At 41.9% G+C, this 27,136-nt stretch overlaps 1 protein-coding gene across 6 annotated transcripts in view; it reads right to left on the bottom strand.

Moving 5' to 3' along the window:
• Positions 1-27,136, bottom strand: part of USP48 (ubiquitin specific peptidase 48) — a 148,014-nt gene that overhangs the window by 105,224 nt on the left and 15,654 nt on the right. For all 6 annotated transcript variants that reach the window (XM_029578101.1, XM_029578102.1, XM_029578103.1 and 3 more), the window contains exons 4-9: positions 22,122-22,249; positions 21,360-21,484; positions 14,681-14,789; positions 13,438-13,571; positions 12,253-12,335; positions 3,387-3,566 (exon numbers count right to left, since the gene is read on the bottom strand). In XM_029578101.1, coding sequence (XP_029433961.1) covers positions 3,387-3,566; positions 12,253-12,335; positions 13,438-13,571; positions 14,681-14,789; positions 21,360-21,484; positions 22,122-22,249 — 759 coding nt within the window. The remainder of the gene's footprint in view (positions 1-3,386; positions 3,567-12,252; positions 12,336-13,437; positions 13,572-14,680; positions 14,790-21,359; positions 21,485-22,121; positions 22,250-27,136) is intronic.

Genomic DNA, 27,136 nt, shown 5'->3' on the forward strand with positions numbered 1-27,136 from the left:
AAAACAGCTGGGACCAGGACTGTTGCTTCACTGGTACTGGACGAAAGGAAGAGCTGGCACCTTCGTTAGTCGATACCGCCGATTCCCTCTGAATCTGGCCCGAGACAAGAAGGAACCTTGAGAGCGAGGTCTGTCCTCCGGTAAACGATGGACTTTATTATCTCCCAGGGATTGAATCATATCTTCCAAGATCCCAGTTGTGCCTTAGATGACACGTCCGCCGACCAGTTTCTTAACCACAAGAGCCTCTGGGCGGAGACCGCCAACACCATGGACCTTGCCGACATCCGTAAGAGGTTGTGGAAGTATTCAGCACAGTAAGCCACAGAGGATTCTAGACGTCCCGCCTGGGCAGCCTCCTTATCCGAAAAGCCCGCACTGGCTTGTAATTGCTGTACCCAGCAGAGTCCCGCTCTCATTGCAAAATTACTGCATATAGCCGCCCGAACTCCCATGGCTGAGACCTCAAAAATCCTTTTGAGCTGCACCTCCAACTTTCTGTCCTATAGGTCCTTAAGCACTGTCGCTCCTGTGACTGGGATCGTGGTTTTCTTGGTGACAGCAGAAACAGCTGCTTCTACCTTAGGGACACACAACATCTCCAAAGCCTCCTCTGGCAGAGGATACAGCTTATCCATGGCCTTACTGACTTTCAACCCGAGATCTGGGGTATCCCATTCCCAGAACAACAAATCCGTAGCCGAGAAATGGAAAGGAAAAGCGGTGGCAGGACCTCTCAGGCCCAACAACACAGGATCCATCTTACCGAGTTTGGATTCTTCAGGAGGGCTGTCAATACCCAGCTCAGTGAGAATAGCCGGGATAAGCGGTACCAGTTCCTCTTTGCGAAAAAGGCGTACCACCTTAGGGTCATCACCCTCTCCGCAGCCTGCGAGCCTCTTTCCGCCTGTTGTGGATCAGGATCCGCCTCATCTGCTCCAGGCGGATTCTGGGGATGAGAATCTGGATCTCTGGGATCTGAATCTTGCGTTGAAGAATCAGTATCCCCTATGGATCCCCAGTGCGGAGGGGACGCTTAGGCTTGACCGGACCCGCACCCTTATGAGTCTTAGCGCGTTTGCGAGCATGGGACTTAGTCCCTAGAGAGGCAGGTTCCCCCCCCCTCGAAGTCAAAAACACGGCAAAACACACACCCCCCCTCCCCCCAATGAGAGGGAGAAGGAGAGAAACGGCTAGACAAAAATGAAAGTAAAAATGAAAAACTTTTTTTTTTTTTAATTTAGACTTGCCTGAAGTGGTCTAGGGTGCTGATCTATCTGGGTGGAGTGAGCCGGGCTCCCCGGTATCACACCCACGCTGCCAAAGCTAACAATAGGGTCCTCAACCCTCGTTGGCAGTTGCCTCAAACCAACAGGGGATGGCCCTCTCAGGACCTGCCGACCCTCTGAGAGGCTGACCACAGAATTGCGGTTTTGGTTTGTTTGTTTGTTTTTTTTTGTTTTGTTTTTTTTAAAAGAGACCAATTCACTAATTTAGTCAAGAAAACTATTAACTAATTCTGACTAACAATCCCAAAAAATACTATACCCTGACCAGACTGTAGGTTTTGCACCTCCACCATCTGCTTGGAGACAGAGTAATACTGCAGGACTGTAGGTGGCACTCTCCTATATAAGGCAGAGCTTTGTTTTAAAAACATTTCTGTCTCCATCTGCTAGAAAGGGGCAAAACCCAGCAGTCTGGATTGATCCGGGTACGTACAGGGAAATAAACTTGTTTCCCTTACGCTAGCCTGCAAGTGTTGTTCTTATCCTTGCAACACTAATTCAATTTGGAATGCCTGCTTGACTTAGAATGAGGCTTGAACAGCATATTCCCAGTATCCTCAGGGAGCTATAAGACTATAACATCCTGTAGTGTCGTTGGTGAGAAAGCCATTACTTTTTACGTAGATTGGTCCTTCAGATACAGCCCATAGAAGAAACCCTGAATCTGCTAAAGCTGTCTAGTCTTGGCTGGGAATGCAGAGGAATCAGATTTGCATCAAGGCCCTGTCCCAGCTCCACACATCCTAATAAGGGCAGCCTATCCTGAACTGCCCCAGACACTTAAGTACAGTAAAACTTGTCTAGATATCATTAACTGTATGAATTATTTTACCTGTTGGCTGTTTGCAACTTAAATTTTTTCTATTTATTTATTTAGCATCACTTATATTCTGCAGTTCTAGACAATATTCACTACAGATGATAAATGATGTTCACTGTTCTTACTATTTGTTAATAAACTTTTTAGTTTGTCAGCTCTCTCTCTGTAACCAACTGCTGATCCCAGCACTTTTTTTTTATTTTGTCTGTAGGTGCATTTCTAGGGCTTGTAGGACTCCTGGATTTTGTGGGATCTCAGTGTCCCTAGAAACCACCAGGGGATAGCTTGTGGGCAGGGTACTTGCCCAGGTGCAAGTGAAAACCCAATTGGTGTGCAAGAGGTTGCTATTGTAGGAGCACCTACACAGGTGGGCCTGAGTAGTGCTCAACAGGACTCTCCAAGTGTCTACAGGGTTAGCGCTAAGGCATTAATGACAGCCATGAATACAGATATTTTCTCCTACACACTGCAACATTTCTTCCTGTATTAGAAATGCATAAGTTTAGTAATTCAATAATCTTGTACTTTAAAAAAAAAATTTATGTTCCCAGGGCTCTCCTTTCATATAAACTTCTAACGTTCTCTACTCCAACTGCTTAGACTTATTTATGCAAACTGCTCTTTGAGAGCGGTGGGGGGTAAAGGCTAGGACAACAAACTCAGGCTTGTATGAGGGGAAAAATCAGATCAGAGGGAATCATATTGGAAGTCCAAAGGAGGGAGGAAGAAGGGGTGAAAATCCAATCTGAAATCCAAGATGGTGGATACGGGAATAGAATCAGATTAGAGATCCTGGAGTTATGGCACCAATAGGACCTAGAGGTGAAAAAAAATTAACTGTCACTAATTGAGTTAGCTTACTTTGAACAGGAGTTCTTGCTTCTCAGAGCATCCAGCCTGTTCCCACAGCAGAGCAATTAATGATATCAGAATCATTTCTTTTCATGCAATAGGGGTAATATACCCATTGCATTCTTACTTCTCTCATGATACATCAAAAGTGGTATCCCCTTACCTTTTTATTAAAACATGTATAGTATAAGAAACCAATGGGGAGGAGGATACCTTTAAGTAGTAAATGTTACTGATGTATATTTTCCACTTAGCAGTAAAACTATGAGGTGGTCATAAAAATGTATGTACAACTAATAAAACTATTTTTATTAACCACATGTTAAATCTATAAAGTCTAAAGCTGAAAGGAGTCAACTTAAGACAGAAATATTTGCCATAAAAAGTTGTATTTTAAAATGGCACTCACAACTTAAAGGTTTTACCTAGATCTTCCTCAATCCCTAGCTGTAATTTCTTTCCCTCCATCTTTTCTATCTCTTCATCGTTAAATTTGTACCAGTCACCAGTCTGAGGGTCCTTCACATGAGCTATGTAGTGGCCTGAGTAGGCACTCACACCCCGGTGTATAAGAACAGCACTCAATTCATACACAGAGTTGCCACCTAGAAAAGACGGAACAAGCAAGGATTAGACTATGCAAAAAAAGCCTTTCATCCTTTATTTATATTTACAGGAGGCATTGCAGTATTCTTCTAGTTAGAATGCATTTCCAGCTTGATTTCCAAATTTGAATTAAAACTGGAGCATGTAATAGGTTTGCACTAAAATATGTTTTTCCTCTACATCACTACCAAAATCTATCCTTTCATTTCTGAACACACTACCAAAACCCTTATCCTCATCATCTCCTCCGCTAAGGCAATCTGTCTTTAAAAGGTCTCCCACTGAACATCTATCTCCACTACAGTCCATTCAAAAGAAGAGTCATTGTAGTGGGACAGACAGAAGAAAAGCCATCACTGTGCCAGCACAGAAGTGGTTGGAAAGGGAAGAAAACAAATAAGAACAAAGCAAGGAAAAAAAATACAAGTAGACAAAAGAAAACAAAAACCTCCAGGCCAAAAAATATTTAAAAAATGACAAGATTTAAAAAAATAAAAAGGCAAAAGCAAACAAACTAAACAAGGGAATAATGAATAAAGCAATCTGAAATATAGACAAAATAAGAAAAAGAAAGCAAAACATTTTCCCTGGCTCCTAAAAGATTTTAGCTGGCACTCTAGCTTTCTAAATATTTTTCCAACCATGGCACCTCTTCTTTGGCTCACCATTCATCATGGAAGAGTTCAAGATTCTCCTACTGTGCTGAGAAAAAAGTTTGTGAATCCCAAATATAATAATGAGTTATAATTTCTTACCATGATACCCTTGTTTAACTGAAACCAGTCTTTTTGTTTGCATTAAAAAGAGTATGCATTCAACCAGTCCATGTTTTTTCATATACAATAAATTTACAAATAATTAAAAAATCAGTACAACTGAGTTCGGGTATCCTGTCCTATATAAATGTCTAAAACGTTTTGAATTTGGTTATCACTGTAAGTTAATGAGAACTTATGCCATGATCAATCAACATTTCAGAGAACCTTAAAAAAAAAAAAAAAAGGTGTAGTTGATGCTCATCTTTCAGGACAGTTACAAGTGCATTTGTATACATTTGGAGTTCCATCCATCCACTGCCAGACAGGCAGTCTACAAATGCAGAAAATTGAAGAGTACAGTAACTCTACCCAAGAGAGGTCATCTTGTCAAGTTCATTCAAAAGCAAACCGGGAAAACATCCACAAAGTCACAAAGAAGTCCAGAAAAACATCTAAAGCAGAGCTTCCCAAACCAGTCCTGGGAACCCCCACAACCAGTCGGGTTTTCAAGATAGCCACAATGAATATGCATGAGAAGACCTCTGCATATACTGAGTCTCTCTAGTATGCAAATTTATCTCCTGCATATTCATTATGGTTATCCTAAAAACCCGACTGATTGTTGGGACCCCAGGACAGGTTTGGGAACCTGTGATCTAAAGATCTCTCTCATTGCGACTGATGTGAGGGTTCATGCATCAACCATCAGGGAAAATCTGAATTGGAATAGTGTTCATGAGAGAACAGCTAGGAAGAAACCACTACTCTCTAAAAAGAATATTGCTGCCCATCTCAGGTTTGCCAAAGAGCATCTGGATGACTCACAAGACTTCTGGAAAAATGTTCTCTGGACAGACAAGTAAAAAAATGAACTTTTCAGTCACAACAACAAAAAACATTTTGTTTGGTGAAAACCAAACACTGCCTTCCAAAGTAAGAACATCCTCCTGACCATCAAGCTTGGTGGTAGAGGTATCATGGTGTGGGACAGCTTTGCTGCATCAAGACCTGCTTGCCATCGATGGAACCATTAATTCTACTTTATATCAGAAATTTCTAGAGCAGGATGTCAGGCCATCTGTCTATGAGCTAAAACTCAGCTGACAGTGGGTCATTCAGCAAGGCAACAACCCTAAAGATTTCAGTAACTATTTTAGAATGGCTAAAGAAGAGAATATTCTGTATTTTCGACTGGCCAAATCAAAGTCCCAACCTAAAGCCCTACTGAAATGTTATGGCAAGACATAAAGCAAGCCATTTAATTCAAGGAAGCCCTGAACATCAGTTAGTATGGAAGAATGGGCACAAATTCTTCAAGGATTGAGAGATTGTTCAACAGTAAACGTTTAGTTGAAGTTATTGCTGCTCAAGAGATGCCACCAATTAGTGAATAAATGGTTCACATACTTTTTCCACACAAGTATACTTATTGTTGAATCTTTTTGTTGAACAAATAATCAAAAATGTACCTTTTTGGCAGAGTTATTTATTCAGTATTGTCTCTCTCTCTTATCAGGGGTTAGTTAGGATCTAATCATGTTTTGAGTGCAAACTACTAAAATATAGACCATCCTAGTAGACTTTCACAATACTAAGAATACCTTCACTCTGAAGCTCTTCATTCTCTCCTTTTTAATCGCCTTGCTTCCCCATACCCCTCCTCGCAGAACTTCGTTCATCTGGAATCTCAGGGCAATCCAGCAGATTTAACAGTTGAGGGGAGTTGACTATTAAACATACAGCAAGCTGCTACCTGCGCCATTCTCTTTCATCACCAACTCCAGACCCTGGACTTTTCACCTTGCTGTGCTATATGACTGGAATAAACTTCCTGAGTTGTTATGCTCCTTCTCTAGCAATATTCTAGTCCCACCAAAAAACTACTTTTTAAATCTTAACTCTGGCTATCCCTGATCATAGCTTTGTTTATTTTAACCATTTTAACTGTATTAATTTCCTGAAAGCAGAGTTGCTTATTTGTAACAGATGTTCTCCTAGGACAGCAGGATGTTAGTCCTCACACATGGGTGATATGAGATGGAGCCCGGCACGGAAAACCTTTGTCAAAGTTTCTAGAGCTTTGACAGATCCACTGAGCATGCCCGGCATGCCACTATCCACACGTCTGCAGGGTGGAGGGTGGGTTTCATGAGGACTAACATCCTGCTGTCCTAGGAGAACACCTGTTACAGGTAAACAACTCTGCTTTCTCCTAGGACAAGTAGGATGGTAGTCCTCACACATGGGTGAATACATAGCTACAGGCTTCCCCCAGAACAAACTAGTCCAACAGGCATCCAACCAGGTACCAACAGGCACATCAACCTCACGTGCTGTCGGCCACAGAGGGAGAAAGCCTGAACCCGAAGAAAGGGCCCAAGGTAGGAAGAGTTGATTTTCATGGCTGAAAAAGTTTACGGAGGACTGACTGACTGAAACTGCTGTCACATCGACCATCTTTGTCCAGACGGTAATGAAGCGCGAAGGTGTGGAGGGAACTCCAAGTCACCACCCTGCAGATCTCATCCACAGGTACCACACTGCAAGTGAGCCACCAAAGCTGACATGGCTCATACAGAATGAGCCTTGATATGACCTCAAGTTGCAATCCCACTTGCACGTAGCAGAATGAAATACAATCTGCCAGCTAGTTTGACAAGGTCTGCTTGGACACCAACTCCCAATCTGTTCTTATCAAAGGAGACAAAGAGTTGCGTGGATCGGCGATGGCCGCCATCTGGTCCAGATAAAAGGCTAGGGCCCTCTTACAATCTAGGGTGTGCAGGACTTCATTCACCTTGGTAATAATGCAGCCTTGGAAAAAAGGTGGGCAGGACAATAGACTTAGTGAGATGGAACTCCGTCCATTTCCTAAGTTCCTTCGGTAGGAACTTAGGATGCGTGCGCAAAACCACTTTATAATGAAAACATTTTGTATAAGGTGGGTTTGACACCAATGCCTGAAGTTCACTGACCCTGCATGCTGAGGTGACCGCAACTAGGAAGATGACCTTCCAGGATAGGTACTTCAGGTTGCAAGATCTCAGGTGCTCAAATAGTGCCCTCATGAGATGGGTCAAGACCACGTTGAGGTTCCAGGATACCACTGGGGGTTGGATCAGAGGCCTGAGCTGAAGTAAGCCCCACATGAAACACCCCATGAGAGGATGGGTTGAGATGGATAAGCAAACCATCCCCTGGTGATATGCTCCAATAACACCGAGGTGAACTCTCACAGAGATGGTCTTCAAGCCAGCCTCGGACATGTGCAACAGGTAGTGCAGAAGTCTCAGGGTTGAGCAGAACGGATCCAGTTTCCCTCGCACCAGACCAAAAACTTCTTCCACTTGAGATTGTAAGACTTCCTAGTTAAAGGCTTCCTGGACTCCATCAGGACCCGAGACACACTCTCTGAGAGGCCCAGGGCCTGCAGGGTCATCCAGTCAACATCCACGCATGAGGGACAAGGCCTGGAGGTTGGGATGGCGCAGACTGCCCTGATCCTGCATGCTCAGGTCCAGTGCAGTCCCCAGACTGTGAGGATAGATCCAGCAGAAGCTGGAACCAGATCTGCCGTGGCCAATAAAGTACGATCAGGATCATGGTCCCTCAGTCCTGTTGAAGTTTCAGGAGAGTCCTCGACACTAGAGGAAGCAGAGGATAAGCATATAGGAGGCCGGTGCCCCAGTGATGAGCGAAGGCATCCGAAACCAGTTGGCCGTCTGTCCTGACTAGGGAGTAGAACTGATCCAATTTCTTGTGCATAGGGAAGCATATATATCTCTATCTATCTCTATCTATGGGGTCCCGCAAAGGCAGAAAATCCATTCGCCACCTCCTGTTTCAGCGACCATTCGTGGTAGCGGAAGGCCCAATAAAGTGTCCACCATCACATTTTCAGCCCCTGGCAGATATATGGCTTGCAGGAGAATGCCCTGAGAGAGAGCCCAAGACCAGATCTGTACCACCTCTTGACAAAGGAGGAAAGAACCCATTCCCCCCTGCTTGTTCAGGTACCACATCGCCACTTGGTTGTCAGTTTGCACCAGAACTATCTTGTTGGCCAAGTGATCCCGAAACGCTCATAGAGCATATCAGATCGCCCGGAGTTCCAGGAAGTTGATCTGAAGACGCTGCTCCTGCAAGGACCATTGAGCCTGGGTGCTGAGGCCCACAACATGGGCTCCCCAACCCATGTGGGATACATCTGTAGCGAGAACAACCAGAGGTAGAGAAACCTGGAAAGGCATTCCCACCTCTAGTAGGTTGGATAGGGTCTCCCACCACAAGAGGGATTGCCAAAGTGGCGTGGTAACTATGATACAAGCTCGAAGGTCCGGGGTGGCCTCACACCACTGAGCGCGCAATGTCCACTGCGCTCTGCACATGTGTAGTCGAGCAAAAGGCATGACATGCACCGTCACCATGTGCCCCAAGAGAAGCAGATTGAACGAATCTCATGTTTTCCACACTCCAGGCCCTGATGCACCAGCGATAAGAGGGGGTCTTGCTGCTGTTGAGGCAGTCGCTTCCAGAGGTTGCTTCCAGAGGTAGCGAGAGTATTGGTTCATGTAGAGCAGGTAAGAGGCAATGTGGGCAATAAGCATGGCCCCTTGGAACACTTTCCTTCCAAGAACATCCATCGTTCTATGATCCTTACCCAGGGGCACAGAGGCATGGTTCTGAGAGTGCTTTGCCTTCTTGAGAGCAGATTCGACCACTATTGATTGGTGTGTTGGACTAGGTAAACCCATCCACCTTCCTGTTTAAGGGAGGTACTGTGAGGTGGTGCTCCCAAATCCTCAGCAGCAGCTCCCTAAAGATCTCATGCATCGGGACCACCATGATCTTTTTAGGGGCCTCCATAAACTGGAGGATTTCCAGCATCTTATAGCTGACATCCTCTTCCATCATTAACTGAAAAGGGATGGCCTCTGCCATCACCCATACAAAACCTGTGAAGGTCTGGTCCCCTGGAGGAGACCTCCTTTGCTCATCTGGAGACAGTTCCGAAGGAAGACCCTCCGAGTCCTCAGAGGAGGATGCCGCAGTGTCATCCCCCCCAGGAGTCATACAGGGCCTCATTCTCACTGTAGTCTACAGGGGATAGGGCCCTGCATACTCGTCCTTTGTCCAGAGGCACAAGCATCGGTAGCACCAGTGCCAGCCCTGGCAAAGCTGGACGGGGGACTGCAGGCCTCAGTGTCTCTGCCGACCTCAATGGAGCTTCCTCCTCGGAAGAACAGGCAACAAGCACCGTATCAGTCAGGGGAAGCATCAGTGCCCTGCCGGGCATCGATGGCCTCCCAGGAACCGATGACAACTGGGTTGTTAACACACCAATAAGCACGTTGAGCCGTTCCAGCAGCGGTTTCAACAGGGTGAGAGAGCTGGTACCATCTGTGCCGCTGATTTGATGCCCTGCGACGCCCACTGGACCGCCACCTGGACCTTGCGCTCCAGCTCCTCCTCAAAAATTGCCGATGCCAAAACAGACTAGGAGGCAGTAGTGGTGGCTAAATCTTCTCAGAGCCCCAAGGTAGATCGATGACTGGCACCAGGACCAATGCGTACCCCAGGCATCGATGGACGATGGGCATTCCTCACCGTGGGGTCGCTTCAGGGGCATTATGGCAGGAACCGTTGTCTTCCCAAGCCCGGCACCATGCACAGAGAGGTGGCCGGTGCAGATGCTTCTTTGGCTTCCCTCAGTGCTCAGCCTGGTCTTTCCCTGGTGCCCAGGTCGATGACGATGAACCAGACATCCTCGACATGGAAGAGACAGACGGGCTTGGTTCCCGACGCCCCTATCCACCGACAGCCGATGCCGATAGCTCAGTGTCCATCGATGTGGCTCCCAGGTCCATCTGTGCTGGTGCTGATGCCTCGGACTTCGACCCAAAGATCTTCTCCATCTTGTCAAGCTGAGCGTGATATCCCTTGGGGGTCATCTGGGCGCACATGCAGCAACCCCGGACGTTGTGCAATGCTCCCAGGCAGAGGACAGACACCTTGTCGGGGCCCATGATGGACATGGTCCCTGGACACTGGGGGCACCAACGGAAACCAGACAAGGCCATGACGAATGAAAGAAAAGGGAAAAAAAGAAAGACTGTGACGGCGGTCAGTCAAAACTGGCGGGGCACAGAGGCACTGCCGCCACAGGGAGGGGCGACGAAAGCAAAGAGAGACTTACCAAACCTCTGAAAAACCTGACTTGGAAGATTAGAAAGAACCGAGAGGGACCCACGATGATTAATTTACGCAAAAACTCCAAACAGGACAGTGAATAAAGTTTTCAAGGCAATTTCAAGAGAAAAGCCACGAGCTCACTCTCCCACGAGGCGAAAGATCCTCAGAAAATAAAAGAGACTGAAGAGGGACCCCACGTTGGACGCGTTGATTAGGGCATTCTGGGCATGCTTAGTCATCCTGCTTGCCCCTAGGAGAAAATACTGATATACTTTTAAATATAAAAACACTAGTATTCAAATTATTGAAATTAACAACTCTACTCAACTGCTACCCCAGGAACAAACATTGATTGCCACCTTAAACTCCTGGAATACTAAATAGTTCTTTTGGCTTATGCTTTTACAATCAATAGCCTCCTTGTTACACTTTTATTTATTTATTTTATTTAAAAAGTATTTGTATACCGTTTTTTTAAAAAAGGAATTTTATCAAAAATGGTTCACAGATTCAAAACAAAAATAAAATAATCAAAATAAAAATGGAATTTTTAAACTTTACATAAAAATAGGCAATAACTAGACAGGATGCTAGTATTTAAGATTTTAAAAAAATTAAAAGTTTGGGGCCATGGGCTTATTGTTTTGGGGAAAAGGGGGAAAGGGGAACGGGAGGGGGGAGGGGGAGTGGGAAAAATACAATGTAAAAATTATATAATAATAAAGGGGAGAAGGAAGGAGGATATGATAATTGGAGACATGTGAGTGAGCAAGTATGTTGTAGTTATGAGTAGCATAAATGGGGTTGTAATGGGTGTAAATTCTATTGAAGCATTTTTTTAAAATGTTTTTTTAAATGTTCTCTATGTGAACTAGTAGAGCCAATTAAGTTCAGTCTCTAAAAGCTATAACAAAGACCCACTTTGTTTAACTCCAACATTAATATATAAATGAACCTTACCACTATTTCCTAGAAATGCCAAATATTTGAAGCTATTTAATAGACTTTTTAGTGTTAATTTTTAAGTTTAAAATCCACTGTGGCTCAGTGAACTGGCACAGGTTTATAGAATTTTTCATCATTACGTCACCTGTTCACATCCAGCTCAGGGTAATAGTAATCACAAGTCATTGCTATCTGAAAGCTATTTGGTTACCTATGTGAACTGAATTATGACCTGTTTAACGAAAAAAATGTCTTCAAAAGGTAAGCACATTTATCAGCCCTGCTATTAGTCAATCACATGTTCCCAAGCTCTAGAACTTTCACAACTACATAAGGAAAAATATTTTATATTATACATGAGCACTAGTTCAGTGACCCAATAGTTATGGCATTTTCAATTTAAAAAATATATTTAAACAGATTCCTAAGCAATTATTTACACATCCTGACTGAGCATAATTCAATCAGTCTGAGTACAACAGCAAAGAGCCACTGGTTTACCTGTTTTGGTTTACCCACTAGTCATGTCACAAGCAATCCGATAACCCTAAAAAAACTAATTATTAATATGTACTAGAAAATTTCACTTAATAAATATTAATGCTTGTTTATGAATACCACTTCTGTAACCAATCATTGTTTGTTGAGTTATAACTATGAATGTTACTTTGTAAACCGTTGTGATCTATACATGGAACAGTATATATAATGTCTAAATAAAATACTACTTTCTGAGTTTGTTCCTCAATTTACAATGTACTTGTTCAATGGCTAATAATCACATTACTACCTGTTTGTTCTATGAAAGGTTCCATATCAAGTATCTCAGAAAAGCCAATGTAGCTGTTTAGCTTCTTCTTGTGCCCAGTTTGCCTGTTTAAGAAATCAAGGAAATTACCCTCATTACAAGCACTTTACACAGCAAAAAACATCAGACAAGAAAACAATTGCTCTTAAAGAAGGCAAATTTCATAGGTAAAAAGGTCTGTCTGGAAATTTCCCACACATTACCCGGCTAAAAGTGCAAGAGGTATTCCACAATTAATTTATTTTAGGAGGCGGTCAGTGGAGGAAAATAACCCACGTAGAATGCATTTTCAAATCTACCTGCATCTTCTATGAAAAAAGTATCCACAAAAAAAGCATGTCTGAATACTTTGAGCCTAAGGCAATTTTCAAAGTGAAAGTATGTGCTTTGATTTTGGAAACTGGAGCAAAGATCATGTGTAAAACGTACTTGCGGGCTTTGCACCAATGGGGGCAGTTAGAAAATTGACCACAGAGTATATTGTGTCCATCACACTAAGCACAATATGTATGCCTTTAATTACATTTTTTAAATCATTTTCAAAAGATTTATGTGCTTAAAACTGGGTTTTATGCGCTTAAGTGGGCTTTTGAAAATTGTTACAATATATGCTACTTTTATGCACGTAAATCCTTTTGAACCCTTTTGTGTACAGTTACACTATGAGGGGTGCCCATTCTCCATAACACTATAATTGATACACTATGGTGACAAAAAAACTACTTGGAAATCCAAAGCCCTAAGTAAGATGTTCTACCTACACTGCCAAATAATTATTAGCCTGATACAGAGGTTGATCCATTAAAGTGCATTAAGCCATGCTAGCATTAATGTGGATTGTCGCAGGCCCCATATTTGCAATAGGGCCAATTCACAAAATAATGCATGGTAATCTGCATTAGTGGGAATGTGGATTACTGCACTTTAGTGAATCATCCTCTTAGGCTACAGAACTTTTTTATATTAGTCCCCCGAAAAATGTGTGTTCAATTAATACAACTTATAAATCCTCATGACAAATGTTTTCATAAAAGGGTTCATTCAATTCTCATAACATTTATTTCTGTATTCAAAACTTAAACCAGCTACATTTTGCTATTTGGAGTCAGCCACAGAGCTTTAAAAATTGAAAATCTATGCTTCAAACAACACACAGAGTTAGCTAACCTGTCAAAAACAAACCGCATGAGCTGCAAATTGAGTGTGGGTGGAAGATTAAGGAGACGGATTTTTCTTGTTGCATTTTGTTTACATTGACAGCTTTCACAGAAATAGCGATTGTCTCCCTCTAATTTTTCTTCCTGGTAGGAGAGAAAACACAAAAAACAAAACACACGAAAATAAGCATGAACAAAAAATTAAACAAAAAAAATAGCTATAGGAAGACTGGTATTGTAATGAATACAGTGACTCTGTTAAGATCCTTTTTGTTTCAAATTGTGTGAAAGGTGCTGATTGAGATCCCAGAGATCTGTTTATCCCTCAACTTTTTCACCCCTCTTTGAATGCATTAGTCACTCATCATCTCACTTTAAATTCACATTTTTACAGCTTTAGAAAATAAAAACATAGTTGTAATCCAATCTATAGTTTATTTGTATATTCAGGCAACATCATTTTTAGCTCATTTTGCTCTAAACCGATAAAAGGAGCATAGCTCTGGGAAGTTACCCACAAATGTATTTAGTCCAATACAAAAACAGTCAATCGCCTACAATTTGAATACTAACCTTCATTTCTACAATTTAAAGAATAAATGACATAGCTAAAAAAAAAATGGCTTCTGCCAACTCAGGAATCATTTCCAGCTTCTTAAAAATTAAGGTAGATACTTTCTATCTAAAAATGACTAGATAAAATTCAGTTAAATATATTTTGTTTTAAATGTGATGAAGCACAAACTACGCTCATGATATATGGTCATTATGAGACCCTAGACAGAGTTATTGACATCTGCCCTGGAAGATGATTTGCAAACATTTAAAATAAAGAATTATGGTAGTACAAATGAAAGCAGAAGCAGATAAATATGATACCCTAAAGATCACAGACTTGTGCTGGCCGCAACCTAATGAGTTAAGACAAAAAAAAAAATCATTCAACTCAATTTGTATTGGATGGCCAGGAACTGAACATTCACTTTCTGCCTAATTTGATATGTGCATGTAATTAGGTTAACAATACCTTTAATACTTTCTTAACTGTGCACTTATCAGACCACTCCAGTGATGTGTGCAGTCTCAGTCTGGTCAAATCAGGAAAAGGTAAAACATTAACAAAGCAATTCTAGATTGGAAAATAATGGCAAGCAATGCTGTTTAAACCAATAGGGTGTATTGGTTAAATAGTGACAACAGAAGCATACTTTGTAATATGCAACAAAGCCCTGACAAAACTACAAATTAGGTACCTTAAGAAACTCTGTTATACAGTCTGTCAACTGCTTGTGCCCTTGGATATTCAACTCCAGTTCATAAAATCTGGATAAAAGCTTGGACTCTCTGCCACACTGGTTGCAACTGTAGTATGAGAAAAACATTCAGATATATTACTCCATTAAAAAATGAACAAAGACCTGTCATTAATTTATCATTATTTATGCCTATAAATTGTGTTTAAGTATTTCTTTGTGAAACACTTTTTACTGCCAACCTGTTCTCAGGGAAATAAAGATTTTTTCTTAAACAACTTTTATGGAAAATCAAAGATTTCATTCTTAACAAAGACAACGGTGCTGAGCTTACCAAATCTGGTCCTCCAGAACTGTAAACTAGTCTTGTTTTTCAGGATTTCCACAATGAATATGCATTAAGAAATATTTGCAGCATTGCCTCCATTGTATGCAACTATCTCATGCATATTTACTGTAAAAATCCTGAAAACCGGAATGGTTTGCAGCTCTCCATGACTGGGTTTGGAGACCCCTGGTTTTATAGATTTTAGAGATGGGAAACTGCGCACTAAATTTCAAAATAACGTACACTAAACTTTTCTATTTCATTTAAGCATGATCTGATGATCGTAAGGTGGCCAAACAGATGGATAAAATGACAGCAAAAGCCAGAGAGGAATGGGCAACAGAAAAAGGAAGGTGATATTGACCCTGTATAGGTTCCTGGTGAGACATCACTTGGAATACTGTGTACAATTCTGGAGATCAAAAGGATATAAAAAGAGTTGGTCCAAAGGGTGGCTACTAAAATGGTCAGTGATCTTCATTCTAAAGCATATGGGGATAGACAAAGATCTAAACATGTACACTCTACAGGACAGGGGAGATATGAAAGACATTAATACCTCAAAGGTTTCCATGCACAAGAGGAGAGCCTCCTTTCAACAGAAAGAAGGTTCTAGAACGAGGAATGAGGGTAGACTCAGGAGTAATCTTAGGAAATATTTCTTTACAGAGAGGGTAGTAGATGTGTGGAATGGCCTCCCAGTGTAGGTAGTTGAGAGAGAAACAGCATCTGAATTTAAGCAAGCATGGGATAAACAGAGGAGGATCTCTAAGAGAGTGATGGGAATTATAAAGCTAAATTAATTGGGTGGATGGGTAGACTAGATGGGCCATACTGTCTGTCATCATAGAAACATAGAAACAGAAATGACGGCAGAAGACGACCAAATGGCCCATCTAGTCTGCCCAGCAAGCTTTTGCACTATTTTTTTCTCATACTTATCTGTTACTCTTGGCCCTTAGTAACCTATTTGGATCTATTTCCCTTCCACCCCCGCCATTAATGTAGAGAGCAGTGTTGGAACTGCATCTAAGTGAAATAGCTTAATTAGTTAGGGGTATTAACCACTGCAATAAGCAAGCTACACCCATGCTTATCTATTTACCCAGACTATGTAATTCAGTCCTTGTTGCCTGTACATAGATCCACCTTTCTACATTCCCCCCTGCCGTTGAAGCAGAGAGCCATACTGGCTATGAATTGAAAGTGAAGTATCAGTCTTGCTCCCCTGCCGTTGAAGCAGAGAGCTATGCTGGATATGCATTGAAAGTGAAGTATCAGGCTTATTTGGTTTGGGGTAGTAACCGCCGAAACAAGCAAGCTACTCCCCTATTATCTCCAGGTAGTAGCTGTCGTTCCCATGAACCACTCACTCTTCATTCACATCCTCTAGACTTTATGGATCCACAGTGTTTATCCCATGCCCTTTTAAAGTCCTTCAGAGTTTTGGTCTTCACCACTTCCTTCAGAAGATCATTCCAGGCATCCACCACTCTCTCCATGAAGAAATACTTCCTGACATTGGTTCTGAGTCTTCCTCCCTGGAGTTTTAAATCGTGACCCCTGATACTGTTGATTTTTTTCTAACGGAAAAGGTTTGTCGTTATCTTTGGATCATTAAAACCTTTCGAGTATCTAAAAGTCTGTATCATATCACCTCTGCTCCTCCTTTGCTCCAGGGTGTACATATTTAGATTCTTCAATCTCTCCTCATAAGTCATTCGATGAAGACCATCCACCTTTTTGGTCGCCCTTCTCTGGACCGCCTCCATCCTGTCTCTTTGGAGATACGGTCTCCAGAACTGAGCACAGTACTGCAGGTGAGGCCTCACCAAGGACCTGTACAAGGGGATCATCACTTCCCTTTTCTTATTCAATATTCCTGTCTCTATGCAGCCCAGCATAGCTATTGCCTTGTTGCATTGTTCCGCCGACTTCAGATCGTTAGACACTATCACCCCAAGGTCTATCTCCTGCTCCGTGCACATCAGCCCTTCACCCCCCATCAAATACAGTTCTTCCGGATTTCCACACCCCATATGCATGACTCTGCACTTCTTGGCACTGAATCTCAGTTGCCATATTTTTGACCCTTCTTCCAGCTTCTTTAAATCCCGTCTCATTCTCTCCACTCCTTCCAGCGTGTCCACTCTGTTGCAGATCTTAGTGTCATCCGCAAACAGACAAATCTTACCTTCTATCTTGTCCGCTATGTCGCTCACATAGATATTGAACAGGACCGGTCCCAACACAGACCCTTGCGGCACTCCGTTTTACACCACTCTCTCTTCAGATTAAGTTCCATTTACCATCACACATTGTCGTCTGTCCGTCAACCAGTTTGCAATCCAGGCCACCACCTCGGCACTCACTCCTAAGCTTCTCATTTTATTCACCAGCCTCCTGTGCGGGACCGTATCAAAAGCCTTGCTGAAATCCAAGTAGATGACATCGAGCGCTCTTCTTTGATCCAACTCCCTAGTCACCCAGTCGAAAAAGTCAATCAGATTTGTCTGACAGGATCTTCCCCTAGTGAATCCATGCTGCCTCTGGTCCAGCAATTCTCCCGACTGTAGATAGTTCACTATTCTTTCTTTCAGCAGCGTCTCCATCGCTTTTCCCACCACTGAGGTGAGGCTAACTGGCCTATAGTTACCAGCCTCCTCTCTGCTCTCACTTTTGTAAAGCGGGACCACCACTGCTCTTCTCCAATCTCTCGGCACCACTCCCGTTTCTAGGGATCTATTGAACAGGTCACACAGCGGACCTGCCAGCACATCTCTGAGCTCCCTCAGTATCCTGGGATGAACCTCATTGGGCCCCATGGCTTTGTCCACTTTCAGTTTCCCCAGCTCTTCCCACACATTCTCCACTGTAAACGGCGTTACATCTACTCCAATCCCATCCAGTTTCTTGCTAACTAGCTATAAACTGCAAGAGAATACCTCTAATATTTATTTCTAAATAGTTTGTGCTAAAATTAAAGGAAACTGACAAAATGAAACAAAACAAAAAAATGCTCGCCATGCAGATCCTTTCTGGCTTGATATACTAGGCTTTCTGACATGGACATGATTTTGGTGGTAAAGCCTTTTACCAGTGGAAACAATGCAAATCACAAAGATCAAATCAGTACAAGAAATCAAATGAAAGCAACCAATTTGAATGTAACTATGTCTACAATATCAAATGTGTGAATTCGAAAAGCTCAAAAAACAAACTAGTAAACTGACAAACTTACTGGACTACTAACCTACCATTTTTTTTTCTAGATATAGAAACATAGAAATGACGGCAGAAGACGACCAAATGGCTCATCCAGTCTTCCCAGCAAGCTTTCATACTTATTTTTCTCATACTTATCTGTTACTCTGACCGCTGAGGTCAGGGCCTTTATTGGTAACTTTTAGGTTCTAATTTCCTTCCACCCCCGCTATTGATGTAGAGAGCAGTGCTGGAGCTGCATCAATGTGAAGTATCAAGCCTAATTGGTTAGGGGTAGTAACTGCTGCAATAAGCAAGCTACTCCCACGCTTATTTGTTTACCCAGCCTGTGCAACTTAGTCCTTGTTGGTTGTTGTCTGAATATAAATCCTCTTTTCTTCATTTCCACCTGCCGTTGAAGCAGTGAGCTGCACTGTATATGTATTCAAAGTGAAGTATCAGGCATGATTTGTTCAGGGTAGTAACCGCCTCAACAAGCAAGCTACTCCCACGCTTATCTTAAAGAACAAAAAAGCAAATACAGATGCACAAAAATGTTGAGGTTCTAGGCAAGGAAGATAATTTTCTTCAATTCAGTCTCATCTGTAATGTTCACTTTAATTGATCAGAATAAAATCCAATAAATGTATCAAAAAACGTTTTGCTTGCTGGCAAGCAAGAGAGGAAATATAAAGAAGCTCTCCTCACTAACAATGCAATCACTGTCTCCAAAAATTAATCAATACTCTATCAACAATGCCTCAGCTGTCTCAGAGCAGGAATGCACATTTGAAAGAGATTCACGCCTTCTTCGCCATCTAGACGTCGGCAGACTCCTAGTCCGATACCTGGAAAGATCGGAATCTGTACGAAAGACAGACCACCTATTCGTCCTTCATAGCGGGAAGAAACACGGGGTAGCGGCCTCGCAGGCAACCATAGCCCATTGGATCAAAGAAGTAATCAAGGCGGCCTACGAAGAAGCATGGAAACCTCCACCTCTGCAAGTCAAGGCCCATTCTACAAGGGTCCAGGCAGTGTCCTGGGCGGAAACCAAGATGCTGTCGCCTGCCGAGATCTGTCGGGTGGCAACGTGGTCCTCCATACATACGTTCTCCAGGTTCTACCGCCTGGATGTCCAAGCTCGGGAGGACACAACCTTTGCAAAGGCAGTACTAAGTGGGCCTTCCACCCGGATCAGGAGTAGCTTTTGTACATCCCATTGGTCCTGAGTCCATCTGCTACACTCTAGGAAATGGAGAAATTACTTACCTGATAATTTCATTTTCCTTAGTGTAGACAAATGGACTCAGCAACCTGCCCACAGCTGCTCTGGAATCCGGGAACCTCAGGTAACAAGCCAGAGAACAAAACAAGCACGGGTAAGCCAGATATTACCCCTAGTTCAAGACACCCATAGTTGCCGGGTGTCGGCGTTATCCGGTTGAGTGCATTGACGGTCTCCAATTGGAAATCAGTTGAACCAGTCCTAGTTAATCAAGTTTACCAAGTTATTAGAGCACACATATATCCACTATTGCTTTTCGAGGAGAATACTGAAGAGCAAAGCCTCCTGCACGGGTATATGTAGGCTGACGTCAGCTTTGAAATCTGACTCCGTCTCCCATCTGCTATCAGGAGTACACTATACCCATTGGTCCTGAGTCCATCTGTCCACACTAAGGAAAATAAAATTATTAAGTAAGTAATTTCTCCATTTTATGACTCAGAAAGTTCTTGAACTTTTAACTGAGCATGCGCAGGCATTCCCACCAACAATCCTCTCTCCTCACGTCGTCAGTTTAGGCCAAAAGCTTGAGATGACAGTACTATCATATTTATGTTCTCTTGTATTTTTTTTCTTCTGCTTTCCTCTGCTACTATTGGCATCAGTAGCATGGGATCTTAGTATTTGGATACTTGCCATGTTCTTGTAGCCTGGTTTGGCCACTGTTGGAAACAGGATGCTGGGCTTGATGGACCCTTGGTCTGACCCAGTATGGCAATTTCTTTTGTTCTCACGTTCTTAACTTTCTATTTATTAAATTTGAAACAATATACAAGGCACAAAAACTTGGCATAAAGGAACACAATGAGATATTAAAAAGAAACTTAACAAAATACTAAAAGTCAGAAATACGTTCCCATTACATTATTTATTTAAAAGACTTATATGCCACACAATCCTATGTCTTAGGCGGCTTATATAGAAACAATCATACAATCATGGTATAAACAGATGAATAGGCAGGATGGTATTAAACAAACAAAAACAAATGAAAAATTATAACATAATATTAGTACAGCGATCCAAAAGAGATATGCCAAATTTTACTAATTAGTCCCAGAGAGAGTCTAATGTAATCACTACCAGTTTAACCAATGAAGACAATGATTCACCAACACTGGGATACTATGAAGACTGAACCTGTCCCCATGGAGGCAGCAGCCTCAAAAGCATTAGGAACTGGAATGCAGTATTCCATCTGCACTGCATTCACCAACTGAAGAGGCAAAGTTTTGCACCAGTTCCCAAACCGCCAATGAATCACTCTCCTCTGCCTGAACGAAGACTCTATTCCTACTCCCTCGAACACATCAGCTCTAATGACCTCATCAGTCTACACTGAGCCAGCGCTACAGGGAAGAATACCGCGCTCAGATGGCAGCAGCTGGCAGTCAAAGGGGCTCAACAAGGCTGCCTTTCAAAACAAACCAGACGCTCCTCCATTGGTCTTTGCAGTGGGGATATTTGAGCTCCCATCATCAAGAATATGGGACATGAAGCAGACAATGGATCGCTTTCTGAGAAGGGAGGGAGTCTTGGTAGGGAAAACTCTAACCCTTCCCTTTCTTTTAGGAGGCATCTCAATAAAACGAGTAACAAAAAGCAAATTCAGTCATGCAGAGCTCAGTGTCCTCCGCCTGATGCCTCTTGCTCCTCTCCTTTCTTAATTATGTTTTCTAACATTTTTTTCTATAAACTATGCCCACCTTCTACTTGGAATCTGAACTGCAGCAGCAATCAGCCATATATTGAGCAATTATAATCCTCACATTTCAAGCTTCTTTTGAAAATCTAGATGAACTGCAATACAAATTCAAGCACAGAATGAACAATTTTAAAAAATTATAGTTTCTACTTACACTGTGACATATGCATATTGTCCACAAAACTGTTTCTGGATGATATTTTTCACATCTGGATTCTTCTGTTTGGACAATGTATCCTCCAGCAGTGACATGAATAGCTTTGAAAATTCTTGAGCATCCTAAGTAGAAAAATACATGATTAGTACTGCCAATGATCAGGTTATATAAAGTCTGAGTTTGTACAGGGGATAAGACCTTTGCATATATTCATAAAACAATCCCAATTCTTACTAGGCAGGGTTTAGAACACTTGGCTTTATGCTTACTAGGTCTACAAATTTGATTGATGTTATCCATGCAAACAGCTAACGACAAACCTGGCACCAGTTGACACAAAAATATTGAAAAGGAAGATTCAAGACAAAAAGGTTTCTTTACACAAAATTTAAACCTGGATAGATAAAAGACTAAACAGAAAACAAAGAAAGGAACTCAACAACAGTGAAGTTTACAGGGTGAAAGTTCTGTGACAAATGTCAAAACGCAATGAATGGCTGTTTGAGCCATTAGAATCTGACATCAAGTGGCATATAAACTGAAATCTGGAAAAGTTATAAAGCTTGAAAGAAGTTCCTGCTATCAGACCCATGACAGTTCACATTAACATCAGTACAATGATTAGACACTTAATTTTCACAGAAAATGTGAGCGTTTTGAGATCACCAGCCACCTAGGCAACTCAGTATTCTCTATTAATCTATAATGTTCACAAGTAATAAATCAAATACCAATGTGTTTAGTTTAAATTCAGCTTACCTGCTGCTGTCCAGTATCCAAGCCCAGAGCTCTAACAAATCCAGATGGATCAATATATCGTCGATTGCTGCTCTGTAGCAATGCGAATAAGTATTGCAAATGTTCACAAATTGTTTGGGGTTCATATTCTATGAAAATAAACCAAAACTTTGCCTGTAATTGGCTATCAACACTTGGAAGTGACTATTCTTAATAGGGCCATGGCCATAAAGTCATGGGGGTTTATTTCAATTCAATCTCACATAACCAGGTACCATGGGTTTTTGCTGACCAACAGGACTAGAGAGAAGTTCCTCTTAACATTACACCAGGTGCTGCTCTTTTTGCCAGCAGGGATCATGCAGTAACAGCGACCTTTCCTCCCTCCCCAAGATTAAAAAAAACAGCATACCCAATCCCTGCTAGTCTGTATATGATTTTGACTCTATTAAGAATGAAAAATTAATCATTTATACACAATTTAAGTAGACATCAATTTTCAGAAAGGATGGGGAGTGATGGCACATACTATGCTTATCTTACAAAATAATTCTATCCTTTTAAGCCACAGCTTCCCAAAGCTGTCCTGATTACTCTACAGACAGTGGTGTTTTCAGGATATGCACAATAAATATGCACAATATAAATCTTCATGCATTGGAGTTCAATATTTGCAATTTAACATCTGCATATTCATTGTGGAAATCCTGAAAACCTAACTGTCTGTGGAGTCAAAAGGACAGGTTTGGGAAGCCCTAATATAAATAGCACCTAAAGAACTGCTTACAAGATCACCTCTGAAACCTTGTCTAAGTATATTACATGAAATTATATTAATTTATAAGATTTTATGAAATAGGTATAAATTTTGGTTAGATAGAAATTATCCTTATATTTTGAAAATGAACCTTTGATGCATTTTTCTAATGTCAGAAATAAACTAAAAATATACAGTCACATTTTTGTCTTACTTTTTAAAATATTTTCAGGGTTCATGGCCCAAAATTCAGGTAATTTTAATCAGTTTTCAAACTTTTGAATTAAGAAACCCTATCATAATACCTGATGAAATTTAAACTTACCGGTTAATTTCCTTTCCTTTAGTCCTCCCAAACCAGTGGATTATGTCCCCCTGCTAGTAGATGGAAAGAGGGAAAAAAAGCTCAAAGCTAATTTCACTCTCCCTATATGTCTAGTGCTGCCTTCAGTATCCAATGTCAAAGCTAAGAAACCACCACAAAAAAAAAACCAAAAACCCTCATGCATCCAAGAAACCTCACTCCATGCTCATTAACCCAAAATCGGAATTCCTATACCAAGGTCATGATTAGGCCAACCACCTTCAGAATGAGTAACATACTCACTGCTAGTTTTCTAAATTTGTCAGACCGGCAGTCCTTGATCATTGCGGCTTTCCTGGGTGGGTTCTGGACTGGTCTGATAGGACTTAAAGGAAATTAACAAGTTAGATTTCACCTAATTTATCATCCTTGCCAGACCAGGCCAGACAATTGTGATACACCAAAGCTCCACCAAGACCAGGCGGGAGGAAGCCACAAGAGTTCCTACAAGTCCTGCATCCAAGGCATAGCCTTTCCCGGTCTGCACACCCCCACTGAGGGCCTTAAAGCAGAGATGTAACAAATAAGGGAGTTGCCCTGCCATTATCCTCTGAAAAAACAGGTTATGATTCTGCTTATGAGGAATCCTGCATCCTCAACTCTCTGCGATGTGCAAACTCTTTCTGGAGCAGGGCAAAGTGCTCATCTCCTTGATTTCTCCTGAAATCAATACCTTAGAAACCACAGAGTATTAAAGATCTATCCAAGAAAAAACTGGTCACCTACAAACATCTCAAAAGAGACCTATAATGAACTTGAGAACAGACACATCTGACCTGGCCTACATCACCTAACTTTCTCACCATCATAAATAAAACACTACTCTTAGAAAAAGGATTATACTGGGCTCAAGGATACACTTTCCTTTAAAGTTGAAGACAGACTTCGACAAGTCTCAAACAGATACTACCCTATTAGACTTGAGAGGATGGGACACTATATCCCTTCAAAACTAAGCTCAGTTTCCAAGTTGCGTAGACCTTCCGTAGCAGAGGACTTACATTCTTCACTTCCTAGAAGAAATGTATCCAAGAGAGTTTCCATGACTGTGTCCCTGGTAGCAAGCCAGAACTAGTCTCTGCCCTCTGCAAGATTTGCAAGTTGTGCCTTCATCCCAATCAGACATTTGTCTGCACTTCAGAATGTGCTAGGAAACATGAATTGTGAACATATCCTTGGTGAAAATTTTGTATCTAGCCATGAAACCAGCTATGAAATGGATATTGTATAGCAAATGTCTGCTGATGAACTTCATTACCCACAATAAGCATATTCATATGCATCTGGGCTCAGACGACGTCATCTATGTCCCACCAATCCTGTATCTATAGTCTGTGGTGACATCCAATCAAGATCAAAGTTGGATCCTATGGAACTGAATATGCAATAACATTCTGAACAGAAAAAAAAGACTATGAATTATACAGATTATGAATTTTCCGAAGCGGACTTTTCTCGTGATTTTTCCTAACAATATTTTCCAGATTTCTTCCCTGGAACTTTGACTGCTGCCATTCACTATACCTGTGAACCTATAAGCCTAAGACTGAATTCCATGCTCAGCTAAAGCTTGAAGTAGCTGCCTTCCAACTTATTCCTTGATAGAACTTTGGCAAGCCAAGGATTTATTTATCCCGTTTCTGCTGGCATATCTTAAAGAAACGTCTGAAAGACTTCTGGGTTCTATATTCCTGTCATTTGCCTGCTGGGGTTTTGCTGGATTTTCCTCATGACGTGCTGAGAGAGATCCTGGATTTCTGCAGGTGCATGACCCATCAATGGCTAAAGGTGAGAAAAACTGGCTAAATTACCTTTCAGCTGGGTTAATTAGTTTGGCATTGCATAATTAATAAGTGCAAGTTAACTTGAAGATAATGCATGACGTCTCATTTTCCTAACAATGCTTTGCTCTGTAAAACTTTAGAAACAAAAAGAAAATACATTTACCGTACTAAACCTTGTATACTTATGCTGCTACAATCAAACTGATTGATTACCTCACAAAAAGTGTAAGCAACTGCTCCCTTAAAACTACTGGAATTCGTATCATCAGATTACCACTTAAATCTTTTAATCACCTGAAGCCATCTACCTACAGGCAGAACGAGACTGAAGGGAAATAGCCTCCTTTGTAAACTGACTTCATGGAGACTCCAAATTAGGTCAACTATATGATTTTCTTTCACATCAAAGGTTGTAAGCCTTGACACTAAGTATCCTCGCTATGTAACCTGATTCTCTCAACAGTCAAAGCTGAAAAAGAGAATGGAAGGGATCTTCTAGGAAATAATGAAATAGCACTCCTGCTTGAACTTTCAGGACTCAGTCAAGGGAATACCCAGACTCCTGGTGGTAACACACATAAAGCAGGCTGAATATCAGTCATAGCTCTACAAGGATATCCAAACCCTGGCCTCCTGATTTCCTTTCTCACCTTGGAGCTTTGCATTATTGGTCCACCTGACCACTAGTACAGCAAAGGTTCTCAAAATATCAGCTCAAAATATTTGCCTGTACAATGATGCTGTTGGCCATGTAAGGTGTTAAATACTGCAGGAGAATTCCATTCTACAACAAATCTGACTCATTTACCAGATAGCTGAGGCTAATAAAGGTGTTTCCCAACCCTCTCCTGGAGACACATTCAGACGGGTTTTCAGGATTGTCACAATGAATATGTATGAGGAAGAGCAGCCTCCTGCTTGTAGCAACAAATTCTACCCCGGAGGCCTCTGCCCCTCCCCTCCCCTACAGCACAATCAGAACAAACGCTCCAAAGTCGGTGCCATTAGGGAGCACACACGGCACACTTTGCCTGCCTGCCACACCAAACTTCCATGGAGGTCACTGAGGTGGCACGAGTCACCTCAGTGACTGCCCCGAAATCAACATAGCACCGCTCACCTTCTTCTATTCCCTGAGCAGCAGCCTGCAACGCCTTAGGCTGGCAGACCTATGCTGCAAACAAATACTTAATGCAATTCAGCACGCGCCAAAGCCTCCTGCCGCGTAACTTTACCTCTGTTATGGATGACGTGCAAGTTAAAAAATAAAGAAAAATAGGCAGATCTGGGGGGGGGGGTTTAAAGGCCATGGCTAATTGGGATCAGTCAGTGAAGAATATTAAACTAGGGAGCTTTGGAGGATCTCTCTCTTGACTGGGAGAACTGGGGACAAACTGGTAAAACTGGGATTGGGATCGGCACGCGCCCCTTTTAAAATCCCCCGATTTATGTGGTAGAAGTATTTGTGTGCACATGCGTATGCACATTAAATATCTGGCGCACATGTGCACAGCCAGGCTACTTTATAATGTGCGCATTTGCACGGTATGTTATAAAACGGCTGCATCCCTGGGTACACGCCTACGTATGTGCGCCAGTTTGAAAGTTGCTGTCTAAGTTTCTCCACGTACTAAATGAACAAAATTACTATTTGGGGGGATAGGAGGAGTAGGAAGAAATGACCTGGCTCCCTTTTCTCTGTACATTAGCTTCCGAGTTCAGTAAGAACCTGCCTCTGTCCTGCTTACTGCCATTTACAAAAGATAAGATTTGAAGCAAAAGAACCATATTCTTCCATTCATGGCTGCTGGGGTTTCTTTCCATGATTAGTTCCCACCGCCCTCCTTCAATAACTCAGCCATTCGCTTTCTAGATGTTGCCAAAATCCTCTCTATCTCCAAATTAAGCTACAACCGAACACCATTCACTTTCCTAACTTTTAAACCAGCATACAAGATGGCAGGACAGTACATTTTGAATAGTTAACAGACAAAAAATAAGGAGAAGTATTTCACCTACGAAATCAGTTATGCTGCAGTAAAGAATAAAAGCCACCCTACCTCAAAATACAACACTTGAAATTCACCAAAATCTTGTAAAAGTATTCTCATCTTAAAAAGGCAAGAATGTG

This window comes from Rhinatrema bivittatum, chromosome 15, assembly GCF_901001135.1.
Source record: "Rhinatrema bivittatum chromosome 15, aRhiBiv1.1, whole genome shotgun sequence".
NCBI classification, from domain to species: domain Eukaryota; kingdom Metazoa; phylum Chordata; class Amphibia; order Gymnophiona; family Rhinatrematidae; genus Rhinatrema; species Rhinatrema bivittatum.